This window comes from Gambusia affinis, linkage group LG09, assembly GCF_019740435.1.
Source record: "Gambusia affinis linkage group LG09, SWU_Gaff_1.0, whole genome shotgun sequence".
Lineage (NCBI taxonomy): Eukaryota > Metazoa > Chordata > Actinopteri > Cyprinodontiformes > Poeciliidae > Gambusia > Gambusia affinis.
In genome coordinates, this window is record NC_057876.1 from 9,083,921 (window position 1) to 9,109,504 (window position 25,584).

The following is a 25,584-nucleotide window of genomic DNA, read 5'->3' on the forward strand; positions in this document are numbered from 1 at the left end:
TATCTCAATTGGTATGGCTCTGCCTGCTTCTCAGGGAGCTAGCTAACTCCGTGTTTTTCCCAGAGAAGATGTTTGGCGAGTCTTAATAAAGAAATATCCCCACCGAACAAATCAATACTGACAGTGTGTTTGCATAGATTAGGAGATTCTCCCACTCTATGATTTCTCATCAGACACATGATGAGGGGAAGCGAGATTGGCATTTGAGCGTGGGCTCGATGTATTGGCCAGACTGATTTGATTGTGTTTGCATTTCATCTGCCAGCATTGATGGAAACGATTTTGATCCACACTTCGGATTGTCACCCCAGCTGCAAACCCTCTCAGGTGGAAAATGCATGCATTTCACATTCTTATTTCAATAAACCTTCGCAACCGCCTTTATAAAGACAGGAGATTATATTTTTTTCTTTGTTGATTGAAACGGATGTCAACAAGGCGTCTTTGGTGAAAACAGAAAATGTCGGAGACGCATTGCTTTATGAAATCGTTTACAGTGGGATCACACATGCCACGTTCATAAAGAAATACTCCTTTTTTATGATTGGTGAAAGAATTTAAAACTTCATAAAGGAAGAAAATATAACCATTTCCTATTGCATGCTAGTTTTTTTATATTTTGCATCAGCTCCTGTCCTTGTCAATCCGCTGAAGTTCAAATATCACCTATGACGTAAATAGTAATTCTTTTAAAGCCAGACCTTTAAAAAAAAATAAAAAAATAGCGCTGCTTTTCTGCCATATCTGACGTCTGCAGGCTTCATTTGTAGAAAATATGTTTCTTTTGATTAACCGGATCCTGGATCGTAATGTGATGACATATTTAATTTCAGATCTAAGAGGGAGATAAGCCAGGCTTAGCCTAAATGATCTGTAACCTTTGTTTTAATACCACAGTACTCATCCCTGGTATTGTAGCAGCCAATCACCTTCCTTACTCCAACGTCTGCCCAAGCCGCTCTTCTCCCTCTCCACTTGTTTTTCTCCATTTTCTCAGCTCTGTAGGTCACAACATGGATGCATTTACCTTTACAGGAACGTCGCACGGATGACATTTACCTGAAAGCGGTGAAAGCTCACTGTCACTTTGTCTGAGACTAGAGGAATTTCAGCTGGATTCCTCCAAAGCCACCTCCTAGTAATTAAACTAAATTTTTAACGGAATATTGAAGAAAAGTTCTGCGGCAATTTAGGCCAAACCTGATAGGTCTGAGTGCCAGGACCAAATGAGCAGAATGAAATAAGGGAATCATGACAATATAGTCCTAAGTGAAGGAAATGGCCGTGTACCACCTGCTGAGCATTGATCAGTTGCCAAAGGGGCTAATTGATCATGCATTATCAGCTGCCTCCACATAATGGGACTTGTATTTTATCCCTTCCTTGATTGCTGGAGGGGAGGAAGGATTTGGCTAAGAAGCACTGAAAAACAGATGGGAAGGTGAATTGTTCTTGTGATACATCTGCCAGCTCTTCCTGTTAGACCTCTCAGGGCGGTCAGGTGAGAGTGTGCATCCATGTTTGTGAAAATAAATACTCTCTTCAAAGCACAGCACACTTTTAAATATGTGAGGGAAGTCAAGGTGGATTTAACGGAAGCTTCTGTTTGGCTTTAAGATGACTGAGAGCTTTAGCAATACATGCAGCTTAGTAGATCAGACAATGCAGTATGTTGGTTCTTGAGAATAAGTTAAAACATGGCTTCATTAATATGTTTTATCTTGGGTGACAAACCATGCCATATTTTCTGCAAATCTGAAGGACGGGTGACAAGAAAGCTTTTTTTTAAAAAAAAAATAAAGATGGAATATGCTCTGCAGAGCACATTTAGTGTTTTGGAATGAGGACTACAATCCAACCTCAAATAACTGATCAAATATTTCAACACACACCTTGTGGGACGGCTTTCCTAGAAGAGTTGGAGCTTATGTAGCACAGAGTTCCCATGCACTCTTGGGAACCCTTAAATATTTTCCTTGAGTTGGAGAAAGAGAAAAAGTTCTTAAAGTTGCATCAGTCCATCCATCCTATTGGTTTTGCTATTGCATCTCTTTTTTTTAAAGTTGCACTTTCCAGCTCACATTTAAATCTTGATCAACAGCTGACATGTACTGTACGTCTGGCAGCATTTCATATAATATATGGTAAAGTTTGTCTTCACACTTTGGAAATGTGCTAAAAAGCAACTTTTCGCACAGGAATCCCAAAAGCAGGAACAATTAAACAATTAAGACGCAACCAGCTGACACAAGAGCCACATGTCTTGGTGTTCCAAATTCTGCTTAAGATGTGCTTATATTTGGTAATTTATTTGGCTTATGTTCCTGTGAAGTTGCTCTTGACAAGCAGGAATAAAATTTTTCAAAATTAACTGCAATTAGTGGAACAAAAGTGGGAGAAAAAAAGATAATTACCATTTGTCAAACAACAACGCTGCCGTTCTACTCTCCCACACGCGCAGCCTTTGTCCTCCCACCAAAACATACACCACGTCAGCCTCACACTTCACTTTCTCCCAGCTAATTTCACATTTGTCAGTCTCACAAAAGCTGCGCCCTTGCCTGGAAGTTGGAATACATTCGGCAGTTTTAGCAGTTCTCTCTTTCTTTCTCTGTTTCTTTCTTTATTTATTTTTTCTTTCTTTCTCTATTTCTTTCTTTCTTTACTCTTTTCTTTCTTTCTCTATTTCTTTCTCTGTTTCTTTCTTTCATTCTTCTTTCTTTCTTTCTTTCTTTCTTTCTTTCTTTCTTTCTTTCACAACAGCATTCATCTATTACCCTCCTCTTGAAGAGACAGACATGTTATCAATACAGTCCTTGGAGCTTTCATTTGTCCTGTGGGTGTGTGTGTGTGTTCAAGTGGGGCATCAAAAGTGTTTAAAAGTCTTTCAGATCATGATGAATAGTTTTCTCAACACAGAAAGTTTTAGTTTTGCAGCAGAAATTATTCTCGGAAATGTGCTTAACAATAAGGAATGCATCAAGGTTGTCAAATGTAAAGTTTCCAAAGCTTCAACCGAGACACTTGAATGAAATGAGGCCTTACTGCAGCAGCACAGACTCATTGTATTATTGAAATCACTTATGCTACACAAATAGAAACAGTTTCTCAGGTTCATCAATGTTCCCTAAACTTAAAAACTCTGAGGGTAGGGCGGAAAGTAGCAGGTAAACGTCCTTCCTGCTTTGGTATTTTATCAGCAATGATCTCTGATGCTTTTCCTCTGTCTATTTTTTGCTTTTACTGTAATGTAATGTTATCTTTCTACTTACCTCCACATCCCTGGGAAATGAAAGAAGCGAGTGTTTATGCTGACAGTGGGAGGCAAAGTGGGAGTTTGTGGTGTCAATCAACACCTGCTCTGCTCAAATTCGTTTAAAAATAGTGGGGCTGGGAGGTGTACTTAGGTGGCTGACAGCTAAATAGTCCTTGGAGATTGTTTTTGATAGACAGGGGAATTTGGTGGCTGACAGTTAATGCTTTGTGTGTTTGGCCCCAAGGAGACTTCCAGTGTGGGGATTTTACACAGTCCTCAAACAAACATCAACTTGCTATTCTCTTCTTTTTAAAATAAAAAAGCTGAAAGCTGAACGCTACAGGGTGTCCTGACTATGGGATATTTGGTGCTGCGGTTAAAGGACTATTTTATGCAGTGATGGAGGAAGAATAGGTTCAATTTCCTCATGAAGTGCTGAATGAAACATAAAAAAGAGCTGAAAATTTCTTCTCTGGACGTCTCTCAAACGATGTGGGTGCATGTGAAACCGCAGGCGTCCAAACATGTAAGTCCTTATTGTGCATTCAGAACTCACATCAATGTACAGCGGATGGACAACGTACCTCAAATAGAGTCTGAATTAGGGTCAGGTCGGTGATGGAGTGGAAAAACAGGCAGAAAGTTAAAAAAAAAAAAACTGTGGTGGAAAAAAGAATTCCAGTTGTTTTTCACATTTTTCAATTTTGTCCACATGTGTGTGATCTGGAACAAAATTTTGTGATGATTCTGTTTGCCACTTACACACTTAAAAGAAAACTTAAGGACAAAGCTCACATGTTTTAGCGCTTGTTCAATGAGGCAAGAACAAAGGAAAAGGGCCTGGTCAGGACGGCGTCCTGAAGCCATTCTTAGTATTTTATGATTCAACTGAATAATTTATCTCTGTTGTTTTAGACCAAGAGTTTGTTTCCCGAGAATGTTTATTCTGTGTCCCAGCTCCTTTAGAAATCTCAAAGCAGCTGGTATTGACTAAGAAATCAATTGGTAGAAGTGTATTGTTTTAAAGTTGGATCAACTTAAACTAAAGGGAAGTAGCTGATGCATAATTAGCTCCAGCAACATACGTCCATGCACCCTTCGAACCATCCGTCTCGCTGATCTCTTTGGTAGCATATGTGGTGAATTCATAGCGATCAAACCAAATATTCACTGTGTAAAAAGAAAAACACAAAACCTTTTTATTCTTATTGTTTGACATTAATGAGAAACGTTACTCTTATGTCAGAATTACCAACATTATTTCTGTTTGCTGTGGAGAGTGAGAGGTAATTTTCTTGGAAAACTTTTATTACTTTCTTCAAATTTAGAAGTTTACATACTCTTATAAGATCACGCCTTTGAACGATTCATATCACTGATTAAATTGAGGCACACCTAAAAGCACACTCCGTTTTTTTGTGTGGCATCAATATACCAAGAATATAAATAAGAGAATTATGAACCACCACAGATCTACTCGGTCCTTCGGTGCAATTTCTAAATGCCACGTTCAAGTGTTCAAACTATTATATGCAACTGAAAACACCATAAGAATGCCCAGCCATCGTTCAGTACAGAAGAGAGACAATATGTCATTTATTAGCTTGTTTTAGCATGAAATAGGAACATCAACCCAAGAACACAAGCAAAAGAGCAATTTGAGAAAAGAAAGACTTATTTTGACATAATGTCAGAGAAGATATTGTCTTTTTATCCACCATTTATCTTCCCATTCTCCACATTTATAGCCTTACTATAAATTTTTAGAAAAATTAATCTATTTTCTCAAAATTCAACAAACAAATACACAATTATGACGACAAATTTATTAAAAATAGAAAACCAAGAAATTACGTTTACTTACATATTTACCTTCTTTACTTAATACTTCTTGATGCACCTTTGGCAGCAACTACAGCCTCAAGTCTTTAGAAACATGAAGCCACCAGCTTAGTTCACCAACCTTTAGGGAGTTTCATCCTTTCTTCTTTGCAGTTCTTCTCAGACTGAAGGGTTGCGAATACTTACATATGTGTGAAATGTTGGTTTTCTATTTTTAGTAAATCTGAAAAACATTGTCATAATGGATTATTTTTGCGTAGAATTGTGTGGAAGATGCTTAAAATAATGGAGTTAGGAATAAGGCTACAAGATAGCAAAATGTGGAAAAAGTGAATATCTGAATACTTTAAAAGTTTATTGCCTGTTTTATCCTTTACATCAATAATTTTATAATTAAAATTTATGATGTATCTAAAAACTGCGATGGACTGGCGACCTGTCCAGGGTGTACCCCGCCTCTCGCCCTTTAAGGGTGTAAGAAAATGGGTGTATGGATGGATACATTTAAAAATAAAGATAATTACACAACAATTATTTTAAAAACTGTTTGCATATTCACATAAGCAATCATCTAAAATATCCAAGCAGTACATCTGCGCTACAATCCAATATGCCCGCCAAGTTTCTCCTTTGAGTTCAGGGGTCCAGTCTGTACTTTCACCCCTTCTTCTCAATTTTCAGCATAAGGTTATTTATAAAGTGCACACTGTCTGTCTTGCATCTGCTGTGTTAATATTTAATACAGTCACATCTGAACAAAGAAATAAATATTTAAAAGCTCAATCCGTGCTTCGTCTGCTGCACTTCAGTATCCTGCGTCACTTTATAGTTGAGGCTGGAGTCGACAACATGGCTGGAGCTCGGTCAGGAAGCTTGTAAAATCAGCTTCATGTGACCGCCTGTGTAGGTGGGGATTTAAGCAGATTATGTTCTGACACTGTTAACAGTTTCCAGTCGTTATTTTCTCTGTAAAACTGTCTCTTCTCTTTCTCTAATTGGCAATATTAAGTTGGTTTTAATGGGCTTTGAGGAAACTATCCATCAATCACCCAAAATTTCATTTTGAGATCCTGATTCTGTGGTTTTTCTGTGTCGTGACAAGAAAGTTGTAATAGTTGTTTCATAATTTCCATTGTTTTACTCCATTTGTAGAAACTGTCCAGAAGTTTTCTAATATGCTTCAGTTTAATTCACAGCATTTAATTTAATCAGTGCAGATGGCTAGCCCTAATCCCTAGGGACTTTAAATAGTGTTGCCATAAATCCTAAAGCTCAGATCTTTTCAGGTTATTTGTTTTTTCCTTCTGATCAGCACAGAATTGTCACCAATTAACATCTCTCCTAGTGATGTCAGGTTTGCATCTTTCCTGGAAGAGGATATTGAGGGCTGCAAGCTGAATATGTGTCTATGTTTCATCTTCTGCAAATACTATGACAATAAAATCCAGCTGTGCCTATTCACAGTTTTTCAACTTGTCTTTCTCAGTTCTGAGTTCACTTTGTCACAAGTTTTCACACAATCAATAATGGCTGCCTGAAAGAGTCTCAAAGAATTTTCCAATTGAGAAATATTGGAAAATTCAAACAAGGAATGTGGCAGAGACAAGTACTGCACCAAAGAGAGAATCTGAATCACATTTGACGTGCATAATCAAAAACCTCAGCCTTGACTTGATCCCACGCTCCAAAGACGTGAGATCTAGACCTGGGACCTGAGTCTGATTAAACAATCTTTATCTCATGTAATCAGGGGTAAAATGTGTTGATAAGTGTAGGTAACCTGAGCAAATGATTGAAGTTGTCCTTTCTGACTCACCACAGTTCACAGGCAGCTTCCATATTCGTCTGTTGTCGTTAAATGCTTTCCTTGAGCAAGCAATCAAGCAGGAGACTACAACTTTGTTAGAGCTCTACTTTTTCCTTTGAACATAAGTGGGTATTTCTATTTACACTGTTGTAAGTAGGAATTTAGAAAATAGCTTCTGCTTCTTTGGTTGTAAAACCCACAAAGATATTTACTTTGCCTCTTCCACTTGTAGCTAGATTTATGGGAGCCTTGTTGTATTTTTTCCCCACTGAAACTCACCATTAAAGATAAGGATGAAACTCCTCCTTGTTCAAGGTTGTGACTTCCCAAATAAGAGCTGCAACGCTGAGCCAGAAATGTTGGATCCCAGACCTCCTGTGATAAACTTTGTGAAAACCCAAATGTAAGAAAATAGTGACTCTCTGTCTAGTTAGAGCAGACCCGACTGAAGAGACTGGGCACGTCGGCTTGCTGTTATCATTCTTGCAAAAACTCTTAAAGTGCTGTTTTGAGTTAAAATTACAGATCTCTGCTTGGTAAGACTGACAGCTGTTCATTTTATTATTTTTTACATTATCAACTTATTTTTTGAAGTTGTTCAACAAGATCATTTTTATTTATAACCTACAAACAGCATTAAAGACAAACCGGAGGAGATACATCCTCTTCATTTCAGTCATCTCAAACTATATTTGGAATTGAAAAATGCAGAGCCATTGAATAAATTACAATGTCATTGAAATGTTTATTTATTTCAGGAACTTTATCACTAAGTAAATCACAACATATAGACTAACTACACAGAGTTGGATGTTTGAAAGCCTTTATTTCTGTTCATTATGATAATTTTCTGCTTATAGAAAATCCCGTACTGGATATCTGTCAGTCTTTTTGTATTTGTGACCATTTTCTACATTTTAGTGTAAGACAAATGTCAGAACCTTTCAAGTAAAGCAGGTGGCGCCTAATTTTTTAAAATGTTTAATCTTTTTTATCTTTGGCCAAAATGGTCAACCTTAAAGTTTTTCTGAACCTCAAAGCTTTTTTTATTGAAAGGGCAGGAAAATATTTCATTAACTGTAAAGCAAAAGTATTTAATTAAATAAACAAAAACAAAAAAATCTAAAGACATTTTTTAAAGGGTCACACAAATGTGTCTTAAAATCTATCTATCTATCTATCTATCTATCTATCTATCTATCTATCTATCTATCTATCTATCTATCTATCTATCTATCTATCTATCTATCTATCTATCTATCTATCTATCTATCTATCTATCTATCTATCTATCTATCTATCTATCTATCTATCTATCTATCTATCTATCTATCTATCTATCTATCTATTGAAGATATGGCTCATTATTTCTTTGAAAAAGCGTAAGTCACTGGATTTTTGTGGTACTCTTTACTATTAGATAACTTGAAACAAAAAATATGGTGATTAAAAGACAGAATACTGTTGTATCTAACTTTCTCCAATTAAGGAGTATTTGTACTTCCCTGCATATTTTTTAAACAACTTAAAATCATTCCATAAGTAAATCGTCCAAGTGCATTGACCGTTGCAGGCCACACACAATCATAGTTTGAACTCCCCTGATGAGAGCAGATAATGCTTCGTTGTCGTTAAGCGGGTTTTATATTGAAGCTGTTACATTGTGCATAATGTGTACAATAAATAGAGAAAGGCATAAAAAAAATACAGAGAAGTTTTGTATTTAATGTATCAGTCTTCATCCACATTTCTGTTGGCTACGTTAGGGACAAAAACAAACTAAAGAAAGAATGCAAGATGTTTGAAAAGAAGGCCTTCATTGTGGTTGTTCACCCCCAGGGCTGTTTACTGAATGCTGTTTGTTGTGTTCGGTATTTACATTCGCCTACACACCTTCATTGGATTACCAAAAAGTTCTGCTCTTCAAGTCAGACAACACTGCCGGCCAAAGGCACAAGAGGGCCCAAGCAATTGCGCGAAGGGAGGGGAGAACCTTAATGCAATTTGTTTGGTACAGATCACCCTGCAACCAGACTGGAGCCAGACTGGTTTACCTTCTCCAGCTTCCCTTATTTACATCAGCACCCAAGGCCATGTCAGACAGGGGAGGAGGGAAACATGTTAGTCTGGGCAAATTATCATGGCTTTTATGTGGGTAACGTTCTATCAGATCCTCCCACTCCGCAAAGTGTAATGGAAGCAGAAGCAAAGTGCTCAAGGCCCTCGCCTCTGACGTGTTCCAATTCTCGCCAGGACAACGTGTGTGTGGGAGATAAAGGAGCAGGTTTCAGACACTTCCTGCCTGAAGACTGTGGTTTCTAGAACATTCTGCTCTTGCCAATCATCAGGGTAAGGATATTGGATGGAGAGTAATTACAACAAGGGCACTTTGGTAAGGGCGCGGTGGTAAATCACAGACTTACCTCTGCGATTGTGGGTGCACACGTGTGTATGTGTGTAACGTTTCGGAAAAGGTTAGGCAAACTAATTATGGAGGGACAGTGTAAATAGAAAAATCCATGGCTTTGAATCAATGTCCATTTGATTTAATCACTTGTGACCTTTGTGCGTTAGCAAGCAACCAAACATGATTATGAAATATGCAGGTGGAGGCTTGATTTTAATGTCTGCTGTGTGATGTCTTTGCTCTGTGACATGGAAAGTCTATTTTGATGTTGTTCCATTCAAATCATTATCACATCTCAAACCTGTGAACACCTGTGCAGGTAGAAACACAACGGCATCCTGAGTTGCTGAGAGATTTGGTGTGCTGTTGTCTCATACAGACATGGCACAGATTTTCTTTTTTTCTTTAAGTGATTCTCGCACTCTTCTGAGTAGGAGCGGTTCAACAGTCTCACCATGCAACAATCTCAAGTAAAACTGCCTTGATTTCTAAAATAAAAAGATAGACGGTATAAAAATGCTCTTTATTATATCCATTATATATATTCTGATACTTATCCTTATTTCAAAAATATTATAAAAACAATACTTAGCAGCTTTTCTCAATTTTATAAAAAGAATAGGTTACTTATAGTGCATAGTGCCGATTCACAGCAAATGTGTCTTTAGGTCCATTACAAAACAAACTAATCCAGATCATAAACAGAAACATTAATCTATATATAATCTCTCAATTCAACTTGAACTGCTTATTGTACAGAAAATTTTAGCGCAATGAGAAATTCAACTTAAATAAAACATTGTATACTGATGAGAACGAGATTATAAAAGATTTTGGTAATTTTGAATGACTCAAATTGTGTTTAAACAATCTAAGTATTGCCGTCCTGTTTATGCCTCTTTGATTCTGACACATGGAGATCAACCCTTTTCTTTATCTTACTCAGAAAAGACAAGATTTGTGGAAAATGTAAGCTTTCTCATTCTGTGCTTTCATAATTTGTATAAACTGTTTTAAAGTGAAGTCTGGTGACTTTTATGTTCAATCCTGGTCAATGGTGGAATTGAGGTAATTCAACCATTTTCTTCAACCATGAATAAAATGGCTGAACTGCCTCCTCAGCATGGAATCAATTTCTAGAGAGCCCAGTTAAGCCTCACTAGTTGCCTGATTCAGGCGTGTAGAAGCAGAGACACATCTAATGTATGAAGGACAATGGGCCCTGAGGACCAGGATGTTCTCAGGGCCACATGCTCATGAGCAACAATCGCATGTGGCTCATGTTGCTCACAGATTATTTGAATCTTATCTGTCACTGTGTCGCAGATTTTGTTATGAAAACCCAAAATGCTGCCACACAAATAATGCAAACATGGTGGAATCTTCTTCTGCGCTTTTGTCAGTCTCATCGTTGAAAAGTCTTTACTGTTTTTCTCCATCAGAACAAACAGGCAACTAAAAAAAGTATTTGAAAACAGGTTAATAGGCTAGCATATCACATTATAGTCACTTTGATTACAAAGAATATTGATTCTGCTACGGCATTAAACCTCACCCTCTCTCCAGGTGCTACTGTCTCTGCACAGTTTTGTTCCGAGAACATTTTATACTGTTTAGGAAAGACATTGTGTCTGTTTCACCTCTTCTTGATAATTATATGTTTGAAGTCAAAACATTTTTTGGAAACTTCTTGTTCTTGAAACTTTATTACATAGCAAACACTCTGTTGATATGATATTATACATACATTTTCTGACCCTGTAAAGCATTTCCTAACTTGCCATTCAGTAGCCTAAACAGTGAAGTACAAGTGGTTAACAGTAAATTATAATAAGGAAAATCAAGCAATTGGATATCAATAGATACAGGCAAAGTTTAAGGGTTGTTTTTTTTATTTCACTCCTCTAAAAAGCTCTGTTTTCTGTTTTGTTTTGCTTTTTTTATTTGAAAACATCAACAAGAAGAACAAGGCGCAGGTTTGTTTATAATATTATTTAATATATAATATTATTTATTTAATATTTGTTTATACTTCATGCATTCAAGATCTGAAAAGGAATTACCTCATCTCCAAAAATGAAATATTTTCCACTCTTGCCAAAAGAATAGAGCTACCCAGGATATAAGGCTTGTTTTGCAAAATTTCTTCTTTCACGACTTGCCAAACAGTTTCAATGGGTGACATATCTGGATTTCTGCTTGGACAGTTGAGCACTCAAACTCTTTTTCCACACTGCCAAGTCTTCAATATGCACATAAAGAAAGCACAAAAAGTGCAGTTCATGTTTAGACTTATAATATGAGCAAACTCAGTCACACGAACCTGGGGGAAAAAAAGCACGAATGAAAGACCAGTCTCAATAGGGCTGTGTGCCATCTTTTATATTTGAACATGAGTCCGATTACGTCTGTTTGTGTGATGATAAATAATTGGTTTGTTTACCTGACTGTTCTAAAGACATCTGCTCACAAATATGAGCTTAGCAGAGAAAATATTCAGAGGCTTGAATCACACACAGATGAGTTTATTCCACCCATCATATAAATTAGACACAAAGTATGGTTAGGGAGCACAGGACTACATGGAGCATACAGCAGCTCGCAAAAGTATCCACACCCCTTGAACTTCTCCATATTTTTTACATTACCACCACCATCTTTAAATTAATCAAATCAATCAATCAAACTTTATTTGTATAGCACATTTCAGCAGCAAGGCATTTCAAAGTGCTTTACATCAAATCAAACACAGAAACACAAAGCAACATAGAATCAACAATCAAAACAACACCAAGTCAGGTTCCATCAATAAATTTGTAATTGATTACGTTTCGAATAAAACTCTAAACAAGTGGGTTTTAGTTGAGATTTAAAGGAAGTCAGCGTTTCGGTTGTTTTACAGTTTTCTGGAAGTTTGTTCCAGATTTGTGGTGCATAGATGCTGAATGCCGCTTCTCCTCGTTTGGTTCTGGTTCTGGGGATGCAGAACCAGAACCAGAAGACCTGAGAAGTCTGGAAGGTTTAAAGTATTTTTTGGGGGCTTATTGTGTGAAAAAACCAAATAAAGTAAGGCATAAGGTGAAGGAAGTGGGAAGAATGCCATAGTTGGCATTTAGAAACATAAATCTTTGGTCTTAACCCTTGTTTACTCATATACCCTTAAATAAAATCCAGCGCACAAGGCCGACGCATTGAGCCAGCTTCTCCTTCAGGTGTATAGATCAAATTCATGTGTTAGATTTTTTTTTTCTAACTCAGCACTAAAGCCAGTTGAGAATGTGACAAGACTTAAAATTTGATAGTTAGCTCTAAATGGATTTTACAAAGAAAAATGATGAAAATGTCAGTCTGTAGATGTGCAAGCTGATGAGACTTACACCAAATGACTCCTGCTATTAGTACGTTGATAGGTGGTTCTATAAAGGATCAAATTGGGGTTGCCTAACAAAGACGTAAGCCACATTTTTTGAAATTTTATTTGTGGAATTTTTTTTTTTTGAAATTATGAGTGATTACCCTTTCTTTTCAGAACAGATGGATGCAAATTCATGTCCATCCATTTGTAGGTCTGAAGTGAACTGATGCTTGTAGGTGTAATGAGACAAAATGTGAAAAGAAAAAAAAAAAAACTCAAGGAGCACAAATACTTTTACAACTTTAATATGTCTGTCTTCAAGCTGCTGTAACACATTGTAAATGCGTTTTGGCATCTGCCTTTTTGAAATTAAAGTAATTCTTCTGTTCTGAGAAAGACTATCTCTAGATAACATATCTTAAACCAAAAAAAAAAAAAAGTTTTTATTTTATTTTTTTTACTTTAGCATTAACAGTGCCTTTGCAGATGGACAAATTGCCCACGCTACATTCATTAAAGCACCCTGATGAATTTCAGAGGCTGGTTTTCAAACTTTGTGCTGATAACAAGCTAAACTTTTCTTCTTATTTTTTGCAAAACTAAGTTGTTAAACTAAAAGGCAGTTTTTTTTATTCTCACTTTCCTAAAGCCATCCTAAAAGTACTCCAGATTCTGATTTCCCCAAATTATTTCTTTCTTAAGCATGGCTTGTATTATATGGTTTATATTTTGAAACCATTTCTAAATTGTTTAACTATCTCAGTCCCTCTACGGACCATGAGGAATTATCTTTTTTTTATGCACTCTTTAGCCGTATTACAAGTTACCTGATCATTTGTGAGATATTTTAGGCATTACGTTCGTATCTTCTCCAAACACAGACGTTTTTGGAGACTGTTCACATTTGACTCAACTTTTTCTTGAGAAATTTTCCACCTTACATGTCCAGCTCTATCACAACATTTGAAACCAAAACTAATAGTAATTACTCAGTGAAATTTCAACAAATAACATTTTTGTCAGATTTCCTAACTGATATAAAATGTTAAATATTTAAAGGCATTGATTAGCATAAAATATTCAATAAAGGAAATTTTGCAAAATCTTCTTTTTACCATAGCTTCACTTTTTGTGTTAATTTAATCAATTTTGATTTACTTAAAATTTATACCCATGTCGACTGGATAAAAATTATCTTTCATATGTCTGAGATCATTCAGGAAACTTGTGAGATTATCTGAGGTATTTCATACTGTAGCCTCCATTAGAGTTTCTTCTAACCAACACTATTTATTCTTTTCAGTTTGCAATCGATGCTCGTCAGTCTCCTTGGAGTGGCATTGGACTGAACCTCTCCGGATTGATTGGAGCACTACCTGCGCTCATGTTTGTCAGCCATGAATAATCTGTAACGACATTCGGTCCATCAGCAGGGGCCTTGCAGTGTGCATTCATTGTGGAAAATGGACAGCTCAATCAAAAGAAGCTCTTGAAAAGCTGGTCATAACCAGAGGCAGAGCCTTGACCCAGAACACTGTCCTGCCAGCAGCCCTGAACGGAAAGTCCGGGTGTATTCCTGGTGAACTCAGTGCTTGTTTTGGCCCCGCCCATTCTGCTCCTTCCTCTCTTAGCTGTTTAATAGAGCCATGCTTCACTCAGAAGGCCATGCTATCCTTGTTAGGAGACAGACACTTATGGCAGCACCTGCCATTGTGAGCTCCTTGGAGTCAGCTAGCATAGGCCACCCATCATTGTGCTACTTTACATGGTAATGGAAGTTTGAAGACTTGATCAAAAGGCAGCAATGTCCTTGGCTCTGAAACCCAAGGTTACCTTTTGAATACTCACCCAGGGTTCCTACACAGTCTTGAAAACTAGTTTGCTTAAGTAAGTTTACTTCTTTAAAATGAATGCATTAATTCTTAAGGAGTAAACATCTAATTCCTTATGTGTAAAACACACAGTGCATGTCACCTAAAGAAAACTTTTAATCAGTCAAACCCAAACATTCTATCCATCCATCCATCCATCCATTCATCCATCCATCCATCCATCCATCCATCCATCCATCTATCCATTCATTCATCCATCCATCCATCCATCCATCCATCAGTTATTTTACACTTATATGAGATTGTAGCAGCCCAGGGTAATAAGTTCAAGAAGGAAACCCAAATAAGGTTCAGAAACTCAGAGTCAACCTCTAGGTGTTCATTGAGGATACCAGGATGTTCCAATCCCAGAAGGGATATGTATTATTTTTATTTATTTATTTTACTATTATTAGAGTCTTGCAATGACATTTTGCTCAATACGTACATTTTAAATGTACAGTTGAAAGACAATAAAGCCTGTTTATATTTATATCTAATCTGTCCAGCAAGTTCTGGATCTCGCTCAGGTTTTCTGCAGACAGACATCCTCTTGAATGTAAATCAGATACTGGATGTATCTCAGTTGATTCCTTTCAATGCAATGTAGCGATGGCTCTTCTCCCAGCAACCCAGACATAACTCAGATCCTGATGCCATTACTAAGACTTAATCGACTAACCCTTCAGAGGAAGCTGATTTTAGCTACATTTATCCAGGAGCTTGTTCTTTCAAGTATGATGATCATAAAAAAAGTTTGGAATGTAAATTAAGAACTTCAGCTCAGTTCCTTTATCACCATGACAAAGAGCTGTGTGCTGATTACATAAGATATGACCTTGAAAAACATTCCAAGGTCACATCACAGAAACTCAATAAACTTCAAGCATATTATATGGTAAAGATCACTTTCTGATCTTCTGAATTGGAGCATCCGAACGAGAAGGAAAGGGGATTTTAAGCAATTTGATAGTAACTTTGTTCTTGGAGCCTGAGTGGCTGGTAGTGAATCTTTTAGAAACTTGTGACCCATTCTGAACTTCACCCAGATTCATCTTTTGACAGAGAAAAGAGAAAATATCCAGGGAGCAGCAGTTGTGTGGCTAAATGTCAGATTAGTCTTGATGTCAGCTACAACATTAATCTGGAAAGGTCAAAGTTTGACTTAAATGGCAGGAACTCATGAGTCCCTCCTGCCTTGTATCAATTGTTCAAACTGGTGATGATGTTTATAATGGTGAGAGAGATTTCTTGGCCCATTCTGGGCCTTTCAGAGACAATTGAGCATTATTTAAATAGCATAGCTTGGCTAAATAGTGTTATAAACTGTGTTCCTCAATATATGAACACAGTGTACCCATCTTCTGATGGCTGCCTGCTGCAGGATATAGCAGGATTGTTTCTCAAACAGTTCTCTGGAAGAAATTTTACTGTACTTCAGTGCGCTCCATAGTCACCAGACCTCAAGACAACAATACAAGTGAGAGTTGTGGTAGATCCCATCTTGTCCCCTTATAAGACCATCTCTGGGTAAGGTTTCTGATGTTTTCTTAAATGTTTGCCATGAAGAATTAAGACACTTCTGAATGAAAACAGCGACCGTATTGGCAAGCGCCATTCCTCACTTACAATCATCTTCACCTTGAAGGCATAAAAAGTTCATCTGAAGATGTAAGAAAATACATCTGAAAACCCTGAAAAAATATCAAGAATTTTAAACACAAACCCTCAATTTTACAGGGCTTACACGTTCTAAATACAGCACAAGCTGGTACGTATCTCTACATTTTGTTTTCTCATTTTAGCATTCTGTTTAGCTCCAAACTTGTTTTTGACACTTTGACCTGGTGTCTGGGCGTCTTACCTCTATCAGAGCTAAATTTGCAGATAATTGCATTGTTAGTAACTTTGAAAGCAAGCTCTGGGAACCTGAGGTGACGGTGATGACACCGATACCATCTGTTTGAAAGAAGATCCAAGAGAGGAAATAGCACACTTCCAGTTTACTTTTGACTTGTTGCCAGGATGTGCAGAAGGTTCATTCGCAAAAGCGTTCATCTGTGATGTCTCGCCTTAACCATTGTGAACTCTTTTCCTTGAAAACGGCGCGCGGCCCTGATGTAGACTCGCCCAGCCCTAATCCTCCTATATCCACTGATGAGTCCTACCCTCACACACAGAAGGGGCATCGCCTAATTGAATTTCCTTGCTCACAATGAACACACATTCAGGACCTGCAAGTTCCAGTCCTTGCCTTTGATAAGCAAATGACCCCTATGGAATTGAGGTCAGAGCCAGCAAAAACAAGAGTGAGGGGGAGAAAAATAAAGTCCTGCACTCAGACATGCCCGATATCGACTCACCCAGGATTGAGTCCAGGGATGTTTACCCTGTGTGTGTTGAGCCCCTGTTGGCTCAGGGGAAGATTCCTCCTGCCCACACACACATCCAGAGAAAGACGTCTGAGCGCTGACAGTGTGACCTCTTTCCTTTTGTTAACTTCTCACACATTTGAATGGGGTGCATGTGTAAATAATGTTGTCGCTGCCGCTGTCTGAACACAATAAACCTAACGTAGACACGTCTTTTGTGTGTGTGCAAGTGGATCTAGTGTTAGATTGAATTCTGTTGCTAGATAACTTTGCAAAAAAGCAGCATCATACAAATGTGAGGTCAGGTTATTCATGAACTCAGCCGCTCTGCATCTATGCTGGTCTTCTTAAAACTGTGGCTGTCTGGAGGAAAAACAGAGTGTTTGAACCTGACCCCCTGGCCCAAAAGCTTTTACTGACGCTCCGTTTTGCAAGTTTTCTTTCTCTCTTTTGAGACCACCTAGATTTGAGATGTGATTCACTCACTAACTCTTAAACACTGTCGAAAATTTCATGGTTGTTACTATGTCTCTTCCACAGTCAAACGTCAGCTGTGACTCACATTTTCATCAACACGTGTACAGGGCCACAATAGGAAAGCTCTGTGGATGTGAAGTTGAGAAAAACTCATTACACAAGCAAGATTTATCCTCACTTGATTTTGGCTTTTTCAGAAAAGAGCTGGTATGGAGTTCGGCAGATGGAAATACCTGTTCTGAATCAGTTCTGATGGGAATTTTGCTCTTGACTGATCACATGAACGATCAGCTGTTTGTGTCTGCAGAGCATGAACAGCCAATACCTGCTCACATAAAAGACAAAGAACAACACAGTCAGTTCACGTCTTTCTCCTCATTCATATTGCTTATATTCATATTTCTGGTTGTGTTTTAGAGACTGCAAGCTGCATTTTGGTCCTCACATTTATACTGCAAACCCTTTACACTGGTTTCATAATAAATGTGAATTGTCTGTATGTACATACAATGGCATGCGCTGCTGTGGTGAGTGAAGAAAAATAAGTTGTTGCAACGCTGAGAGATATAAAGTGTGTCTTGCATATTTACTACACAAAATGCTAGATCATTTTATTTTGCATATGGTATGCTGACAAAGTCATTAAAGAGAAAACAAGGAGGAGAAATTCTAAGCAAGCCTGCAGAAGACCATGTTGCTGACAAACAGAACGAAGGGGGATTGTTGGGTGACAGAAAATGTAAAGATTATCGGTGGGTTTTAGGGTCTCATTTAAAACAAAAACACACTAAGAAGTCAAATCTTTTTTTAATTTGGTATTCCTGTCTCATAAAGACAGAGTTTAAAGCAGATTCTGATGTATATGTTGTTTTACTTCCAGTGTATGAGGTCTTGCTTTGTAGGGAAAACAACATGTCCATTGTAGATGCTCTTTCTTGACAAAAAAATAAAAATAAAACTAACATTGTTTTCCAGCCAAAATCAAAGATATTTAAAAATCTCATTTATTCTGGAGAAAACTGTCTTTTCAGTGGCATTTAAAGTTTGTTAAGCTTTTAATATTGCTGTAGCACTGATGGAAAACAATTTCAAAGCTTATTTTTAACCATAGGAAATCATGGCTAGTCTGATATTATAGATCTCAAATTTTCTTAGTTTCATTTTGCCAGAACATACGTCTGAAACAAACAGTTTAACAACATACAGTATATCTCTGAAGATTTTTGACAATGCCTCAAAAGATTATGGCTTTTTAGTTGTTTTGGTTTTTATAAAATATTATTTGGAATCTAACAAGTTGATATTAGCTTGTAAAATTAGCTGTTAGTGTTTATTATTATTATTATTATTATTATTATTATTATTATTATTATTATTATTATTATTATTATTATTATTATTATTATTATTTCAGAGATAGACACATCAACTTGTTACTAATGTTTCACTGCATGGTAATCTGAACAAAAAGTTATGACTGGCTTTTCCTACTAGTCAACTTTTTCTTTTTTCAAAAAAAGATCAGAAGATAAGAGAAGAAGAAAATTCAGTAGGTCCTTCCTTCAGAAGTTGTGCATGTAGGACTGGAGGAAACTGTATAGTCTCTTTCATCTTAATAAATAAAAAAGACAAGCTTAAGAGACTGGTTTGGCGATAAATTTTAGTGGATTTAAAACTGTGACCATTTAGAACCGTGGTACAACTTCAAACTTTACACTCATTAAATGTAAACTAAAACTTTTGGATTGGACAATATTGCAGTGGCAATATTTATTACCATTAATTTTCAAACTTTCTTTCATTTCATCATCATATCTCCTCTGCTCACCAGGAATGTTGCGTCTCTGTAACTGAAATCTGCACCACATTTTATCATTAAAGTCTAGTGAAAGTTTTATCAAATTGGCCAAAGATAGTTTTAAGACGTTTAATATTTTGTATTTGAAACTGAAATACAAATATTGGATCCAAGCACTTGTATGCATATTATAAAGATGACTGAAAGTTAGTACACTGAGTAGTTCTTGCTGATTTTAGCATTTTCATCTGCGGTGTCTCCATTTTCAGCTGTTTGACCACGTGACACAACAATGTTTTAACCAGGAAATTTCAGACAAGTTCACTGGAACACAGAAACGTAATGGATGAAAAGCTAAAATTTAATAAGGTGGTTTTGATAACAGTCTGTGAGGAAGTTGCCAGAGAAGCTCATTCTAATACTTTAGATATTGGATTGAAGCTGTTTTGTTTCCTGTTTGTTAGCCTCTTCTAAATTTCCTCGCAGCGCTACAGAGACAAACATATCATGGCTGAGCACAACCCACTAAGTTGCCCCTTGCGCTCCAATAAAAATTAACTCACCGGGGTTCCAGCTGTAAGCCCAGGATTCCTGTGGTGTCAATCACATAATCACCCTTTAAAATTTTCACTGTAATTTTACTGAGGTTTGGGATTTGAGCTCATTTATAAATGGGCCGCAGATCAAACCGAAGGCTGAGGGAATCGTGTCATGTTTTAATTATCATTTAACAAGAATGTGAAGTGCAGGAGAAAACGTGTAAAATTTCGCTTCCCCTTTTTTAAACACTAAAACATTTGAGGCTGCTTAGCAGATTATTATAAGTTTGTATTAACCATAATGGTGAGGATAATTTATGTTTTGGTAAGTAAGTAGTTTCTGTACTGGCCTTCTTTCAGTAGGGATCAAAAAGTTTGTATTTTTCGCCTTCAAAAGAGGTAAACTCTTAAACACAAAAAGATGCTTAAAATATATCCCACACAATTGTTATTTAGTGGCTAAAATTTTTTAAAAAGTTTTTCTAAAAGTGATGATATTGTTTTATCCCTCTTAATTATTGGAGTGAAATTGGACAGAGTGACTCAGAGGGGTGTTACTGGAAGGTGTCAGACACAGAAAGCAGGTAATTATAGAGACAGGAAGAGATAAGGAAACAGAATGCAATTAGCCTGGCAAGCAGAGCTTCAAATTGCTCTTCTTAGGATTTCTCACCTCAGCTTGCTATTGTTCATGCTATCCATCTCCATACAGATCTGTGGTCCTTTTGCCCTCCAGCTCGGAGTGAATAAGAAGGTTTGCATTAATCAAATACCATATGCAGAGCAACGGTAAGCGCAGAATGGCAGTCAGGGCCAAATTTTAAATGTATGTATTCAGGCATGGCTTTCTGTTTTGCACACATAAACTGCTGAGAGCTGAGTGTAAATCAGAGCCATCAGATGGGTTTTTTTTTTCTACTTAACATCCAAGACTGGGAGGATTTCTAAGAAGTTAATTTGAAATGTAGAATCAAGGCCTTGCTTTACATCAGCAGTTTTGTTTTTTTTTTTCCTCTTGTTTCATGTAAGAAGTTTATGAGTCGCGTCGATAACTAATTCATAATGGCCGATATTGTACTTGGAGCAAAAAAGCTCATTCATTTTCCGCTCAGGTTGGGAATTTTTAAATAGCTGAGCAGTGACTCGGTGTCCTCCTAATGTTACATCTGATTTCAGGATTTTCAGATTCATTTTTATTATGTAGAATTTGCTAAATGAAAGGAAACTATAGCGTGGCAGACATAAAAGAAATTTCACTTGTTAGTTTTTATATTTTAAATGGAAAGTTGGATGCAGGTGTGATGCTGATTTGCAGAAAAGAGAAAGCTGGATTTCTTCTGCTCCATTTGTTCATTCTCTGTAGTGCCCATTTTTGTTACTTTAGCCATTTGTTTTAGCTTTTAGGTGCTCTCTCAGCCTGTGTCAAACTCTCTGGCTGCAGACTCATGTCAGCACACAAACACACTCCTCCAAAGAGCTCAACTTCAGAGACAAAAAGAGAGTAAATGGGGGCTCTAAATAATGCATTTGGGTATTTTTGTTATGAATCTCAATTTCTGACACTTATCGGCAGGATTGAGAAAACAAATAAACATGCAAAAATAACCTTTTATTCTGTTTGTCAAATTAGCTGTTGTTGGTGAACATTGAGTGAACAGTGAACAACATTGGTGAAATCCAACAGACAGCATGGGTTGTTGTTGATGCTCCTAGTGGTGCTTCAGGGCTGGATTCACAGCACATGCAGTCACATTTACTGTGATCACATATAGAAAAATCTACTGCACTAAGATACTAATACATGGCCGTCTGCCAGTGACCCTCACAGCTACTTATCACTGAGTGTGGCTGCTGGCAACAGAGCCACTGCTTTTTCTTCAACAGAAACCAAAAGTCACCATATTATTATTTTTTGTGTGTATGTGTGTGTGTGTTGCAAATTTTAAAAAGGCTGAACGTATATGTTTGTTATTGTGGCAGGTGCCACTTCCTCCCGCATCAGATTGGAGCAGCAAATGATCAGTTCAGACACATCCGGAGTGTGAGGGGCGTGGAGGAGTCTCAAAGTGCTTTTATGCAAATGGCCATCAAAGAGAGGTCCCCCACTGAATCTGAATGTAATTGTCTGAGTCATTCCCTTTGGTCGGCCTCTGGTTTCCATTGCAACCGTCAGATGAACGACTGTCTCCCAAACAGAAAATATAAGACGGAGCGAAAGCGGACAGCTCAAGAAAAACATTGCAATCTACACTTATTCTATTGTGGTGAAGAGACATGGGTGCAAGTGGGGAGGAAGGGCACGACCACCATCCATATGTGTATATATATATATATATATTGCAGGTCCCAAATATAACAGTGGACGAAAATGAAATGAAAGATTTCTTAACTCAGATAAGCTTGTGACAAAGTTATAGTGTTTTGACAGTTTGGCAGGAGGGTTTTTGTCCCAATTTTGCTCTATTTAGAGAAGACTTGTCAGTCCGTTCTGGCAGAAAAGCAATAAAGCTATTTTTACCTTGTGTTACAGCTGCATCTCTTATTTCGGCACTGTTGTAGAAATGCTCCACAAATTGAACTTTTCCTCCCATCTTAGATTTGATGATAGGGAAGCAGGCGACGCTGGATATTTTTGTTCCCAGCGTTTGTTTAGCGCTCCAGTGTTCCTTCCCAACTGTTGCCATTTTAACGCCCTCCAAATTTGCAGCGGGGAAGCTGTGAGGCTGTTGTCTCATTTTCCTCAGTTAACAAGCCCTCTGTTTATATAGGATTATGCTTGTCTGCTTGTTTATTCTGCCTGGCTTTATTGTCTAATTACTCAAAGTACAAAACGTAGCCGTTTAACTTTTTGCTGCACTCAGACGAGTTGATGTTGGGTGATTTGCGTGTTCATGATTCTGTTCTGTCTGTCCCTGCTTTGCAGCGTTGCCGGTCATGCAGGTGACGATTGAGATTACCAGGCAGCAGGTGGAGAAGATCTTCGGCCTCGATGAGTACTGGTGTCAGTGTGTCGCCTGGAGCACCACTGGAACTCAGAAGAGCCAGAAAGCGTACATCAGGATTGCTTGTGAGTGCACTTAAAGTGATCTCACTGTCATTACGAATGCATGGGTTTCTTAACAAGGTGCTCACATTTGCATGTCTAGTTGTAATAAGAGCTTAGGATCAGAACAGGGAAAGACATGGACTGACTCTTATTTAACAATTAGTTCAAAAAAATCATTGTGATCTCTATCGTATAAGCTACCGTGCCCCTGTAAAAGTATTAATACTCATATTTTTGTATTTTGGCCTCAAATTAAAACTTAATCTATTGGGATTCAAGGTAACAGGTCAGGTGACTTCCTCCAGATCCGATTTAGTTTCTATTCAGTGTATTTATGCAGCACATGAAAACATTTTACTGTACATATAGTAATGACTTTGTCCTTCTGGACGACCAGGATGTTTTCATCTAAAACTTTCCACTGTAACTTTGGTTGTTTGTTCAGGATCACATAGCTGCTATAGGAGGTGAAGCTCCACCCCAGTTTCAACTATTTTACAGCGTCGGACCGCCTGGATGGTCCTGTTCTCATCCCATCCATTTTCCATCGACTGCAGATGGCTTTTTAAAGGCTATGTGTGGTTTTAATTTTCTGTAGCTAAAATAGTTTACTGTTGGTCTTATTTAACCAATTCTTCCACATGTTTGATGTATCCTCTAAATGATTTGTGTGAAACTGAAGAGAAAACTTCTCATGACTTTTTTATTTGTGGCATGTATGACTGATTGATGCTCTGCTTGCCCTGCCTATCAGTTTAGGTTCTATTTGATTATTGATTAAAATAATGTTTTTGTGATTTCTTTAATGCTGGACGTATTGATTTAGAACTGAAACCTGATTTTTAAATGTCAACATGACTCATTTTCTGCGTTCCTAATGATGACCTTGAAAGAAATCTTATTGCATTGTGTTACATTTAGGAGTACAGGAAGGCAGAAAAAAAGAAAGAAAACAATTAATGTTTTTTTCAACCGCAATATTATGTAATATTTTCATGTGGTCTACCTAAAAAAAATCCAAATAATGCATTAGAATTTGTGGCTGTATTGGACAAAAATGTGAAGACGTTTTAGGGATAGACATACGTTTGCAAGGCGCCCTAAATAATGTTCCTGTGATTCTGATTAGTGAATGAACATTTCTGAATACTGGAGAAAGAAAGGCAGAAAAGGGGCGTAAAGGGGAAAATGTGGAACACTAAATTTAAGTATTCATGAGCATATTTCTCACGAGCTACAGTATATCAGCAATGATCCCTGTGAAAGTAACTTGAATAAAAACAGAATTGAAATTTATTGCTGTGCAGCAATCATAAATCTGCCTGGGGAACAGAGGCGCATCCCTCGCCGCCTCAAAAGCTTTATTAGAAGGAGCCATTTTACATTTGAGCGTTTTACAGCATTCTGCCTATTAATTCCCACATAAATATGTATTATTCCAGACACAAGCAACTGCAGCGCAGTCTTCAAACCAGAAGGCTTTTTTGAAAACACACATTCATTATCTACCCTTGTTGGGGATCTTAACGAAGTCAGATAGATGTAAGATAAGGACATACACATGCCTTAATAGCCATGCATCAGAACACATTTCCAATATTTATCCGTACCCACTTACACTCACATACTTTAGAGCTTTCTAGAGCTGTTACATCTCGAGTGTCCTCCAGTCCCATTTTATCTGCTTTAATTAAATTAAATGTCATGAAACTCTCCCCTTGTCTCAACGTTTCCTCCAGTGTGATCGGTCAGGACAGGCTGAACATCCCGTTTAAAGGAAATCACCCTGAGCCCCTCGCAACACGATAACACATTGCTTTGCTCTGAGTCAAAACACGGGGTTGAACACATCAAATTTGCACCGAGCCGCCAGCTATCGGCAGCCTGCCTGTCTCATCCGGTCCAAACAGACCTGCGTTTATTCCCTCTCCCGCCTCCTGCAAGACGAAACAGCCGGGCTACTTCTACCTGTGCAATTCACAGCTGGGGTTTACAGACAAATATATTGCAGGGCTTGATGCAACTGTAAGATTGCTCAATGAGACATAAAGTGAAGCCCCCACGCAGCCGGGCGGGCTTTGCAGGAGCTCTTGTCCGGGAGCCTTGGGGCATTGTTTTCGTGCGGCTGCTCCAAGCCGTCACACAGATGGGGGCCGGAGGCTGCCGGAGGCTGGGGATGAGGGGAGAGGCTGGGTGGGAGGAAGGGGTAATGCAATTGCTTTTCAGCGCAGGTCCCTCTGGCAGCAGACAAACATCTCTGAACCAGCCAGGCAGCCTGTAATAAGTAACATGGTTGGTGCCACTGATTCCACTGTGGCTTAGAGGCCAGCTGGAGTGCGACACGAGGCCACGGTTGAACATTTCAGGGGCTGGAATTTAAAAAACATCACCAGACCCAGTTTGTTTTGTTGGTTTTTTTGTTTGTTTGTTTGTTGGTTTTTTCCTAAGGATTTCTTTCAAATGTCATGAGCTCTAACAAACATCCTAATTGGTTGTGTTTCTTCTCCCCGTCTCTCTTTGCGCAAGACCTGAGAAAGAACTTTGAGGAGGAGCCTCAGGGTAAAGAGGTGGCATTGGACCAGGAGGTGTTACTGCACTGCCATCCCCCCGAGGGAGTGCCACAAGCCGAGGTGAGACACAGATACAGAAGATATTTATAGGCTCACATCTAGCATCGTTTTACTCTTTCCTCTCCAAGAAGGCAGGAGAGGGGCGGGGAGGGACACAAAGAGCAAAAAGTGACTTTGCTGCATCTCCGAGGAAACAACCGTCTCTGTATGGATAAATTACACCTCTAATTATTCCCTGTTATTG

The 25,584-nt window shown here is 38.0% G+C and overlaps 1 protein-coding gene across 4 annotated transcripts in view; it reads left to right on the forward strand.

Moving 5' to 3' along the window:
- unc5a (unc-5 netrin receptor A) overlaps positions 1-25,584 on the forward strand; it is a 164,417-nt gene that overhangs the window by 86,374 nt on the left and 52,459 nt on the right. For all 4 annotated transcript variants that reach the window (XM_044127925.1, XM_044127926.1, XM_044127927.1 and 1 more), the window contains exons 3-4: positions 22,648-22,791; positions 25,297-25,400. In XM_044127925.1, the coding sequence (XP_043983860.1) occupies positions 22,648-22,791; positions 25,297-25,400 (248 nt within the window). The remainder of the gene's footprint in view (positions 1-22,647; positions 22,792-25,296; positions 25,401-25,584) is intronic.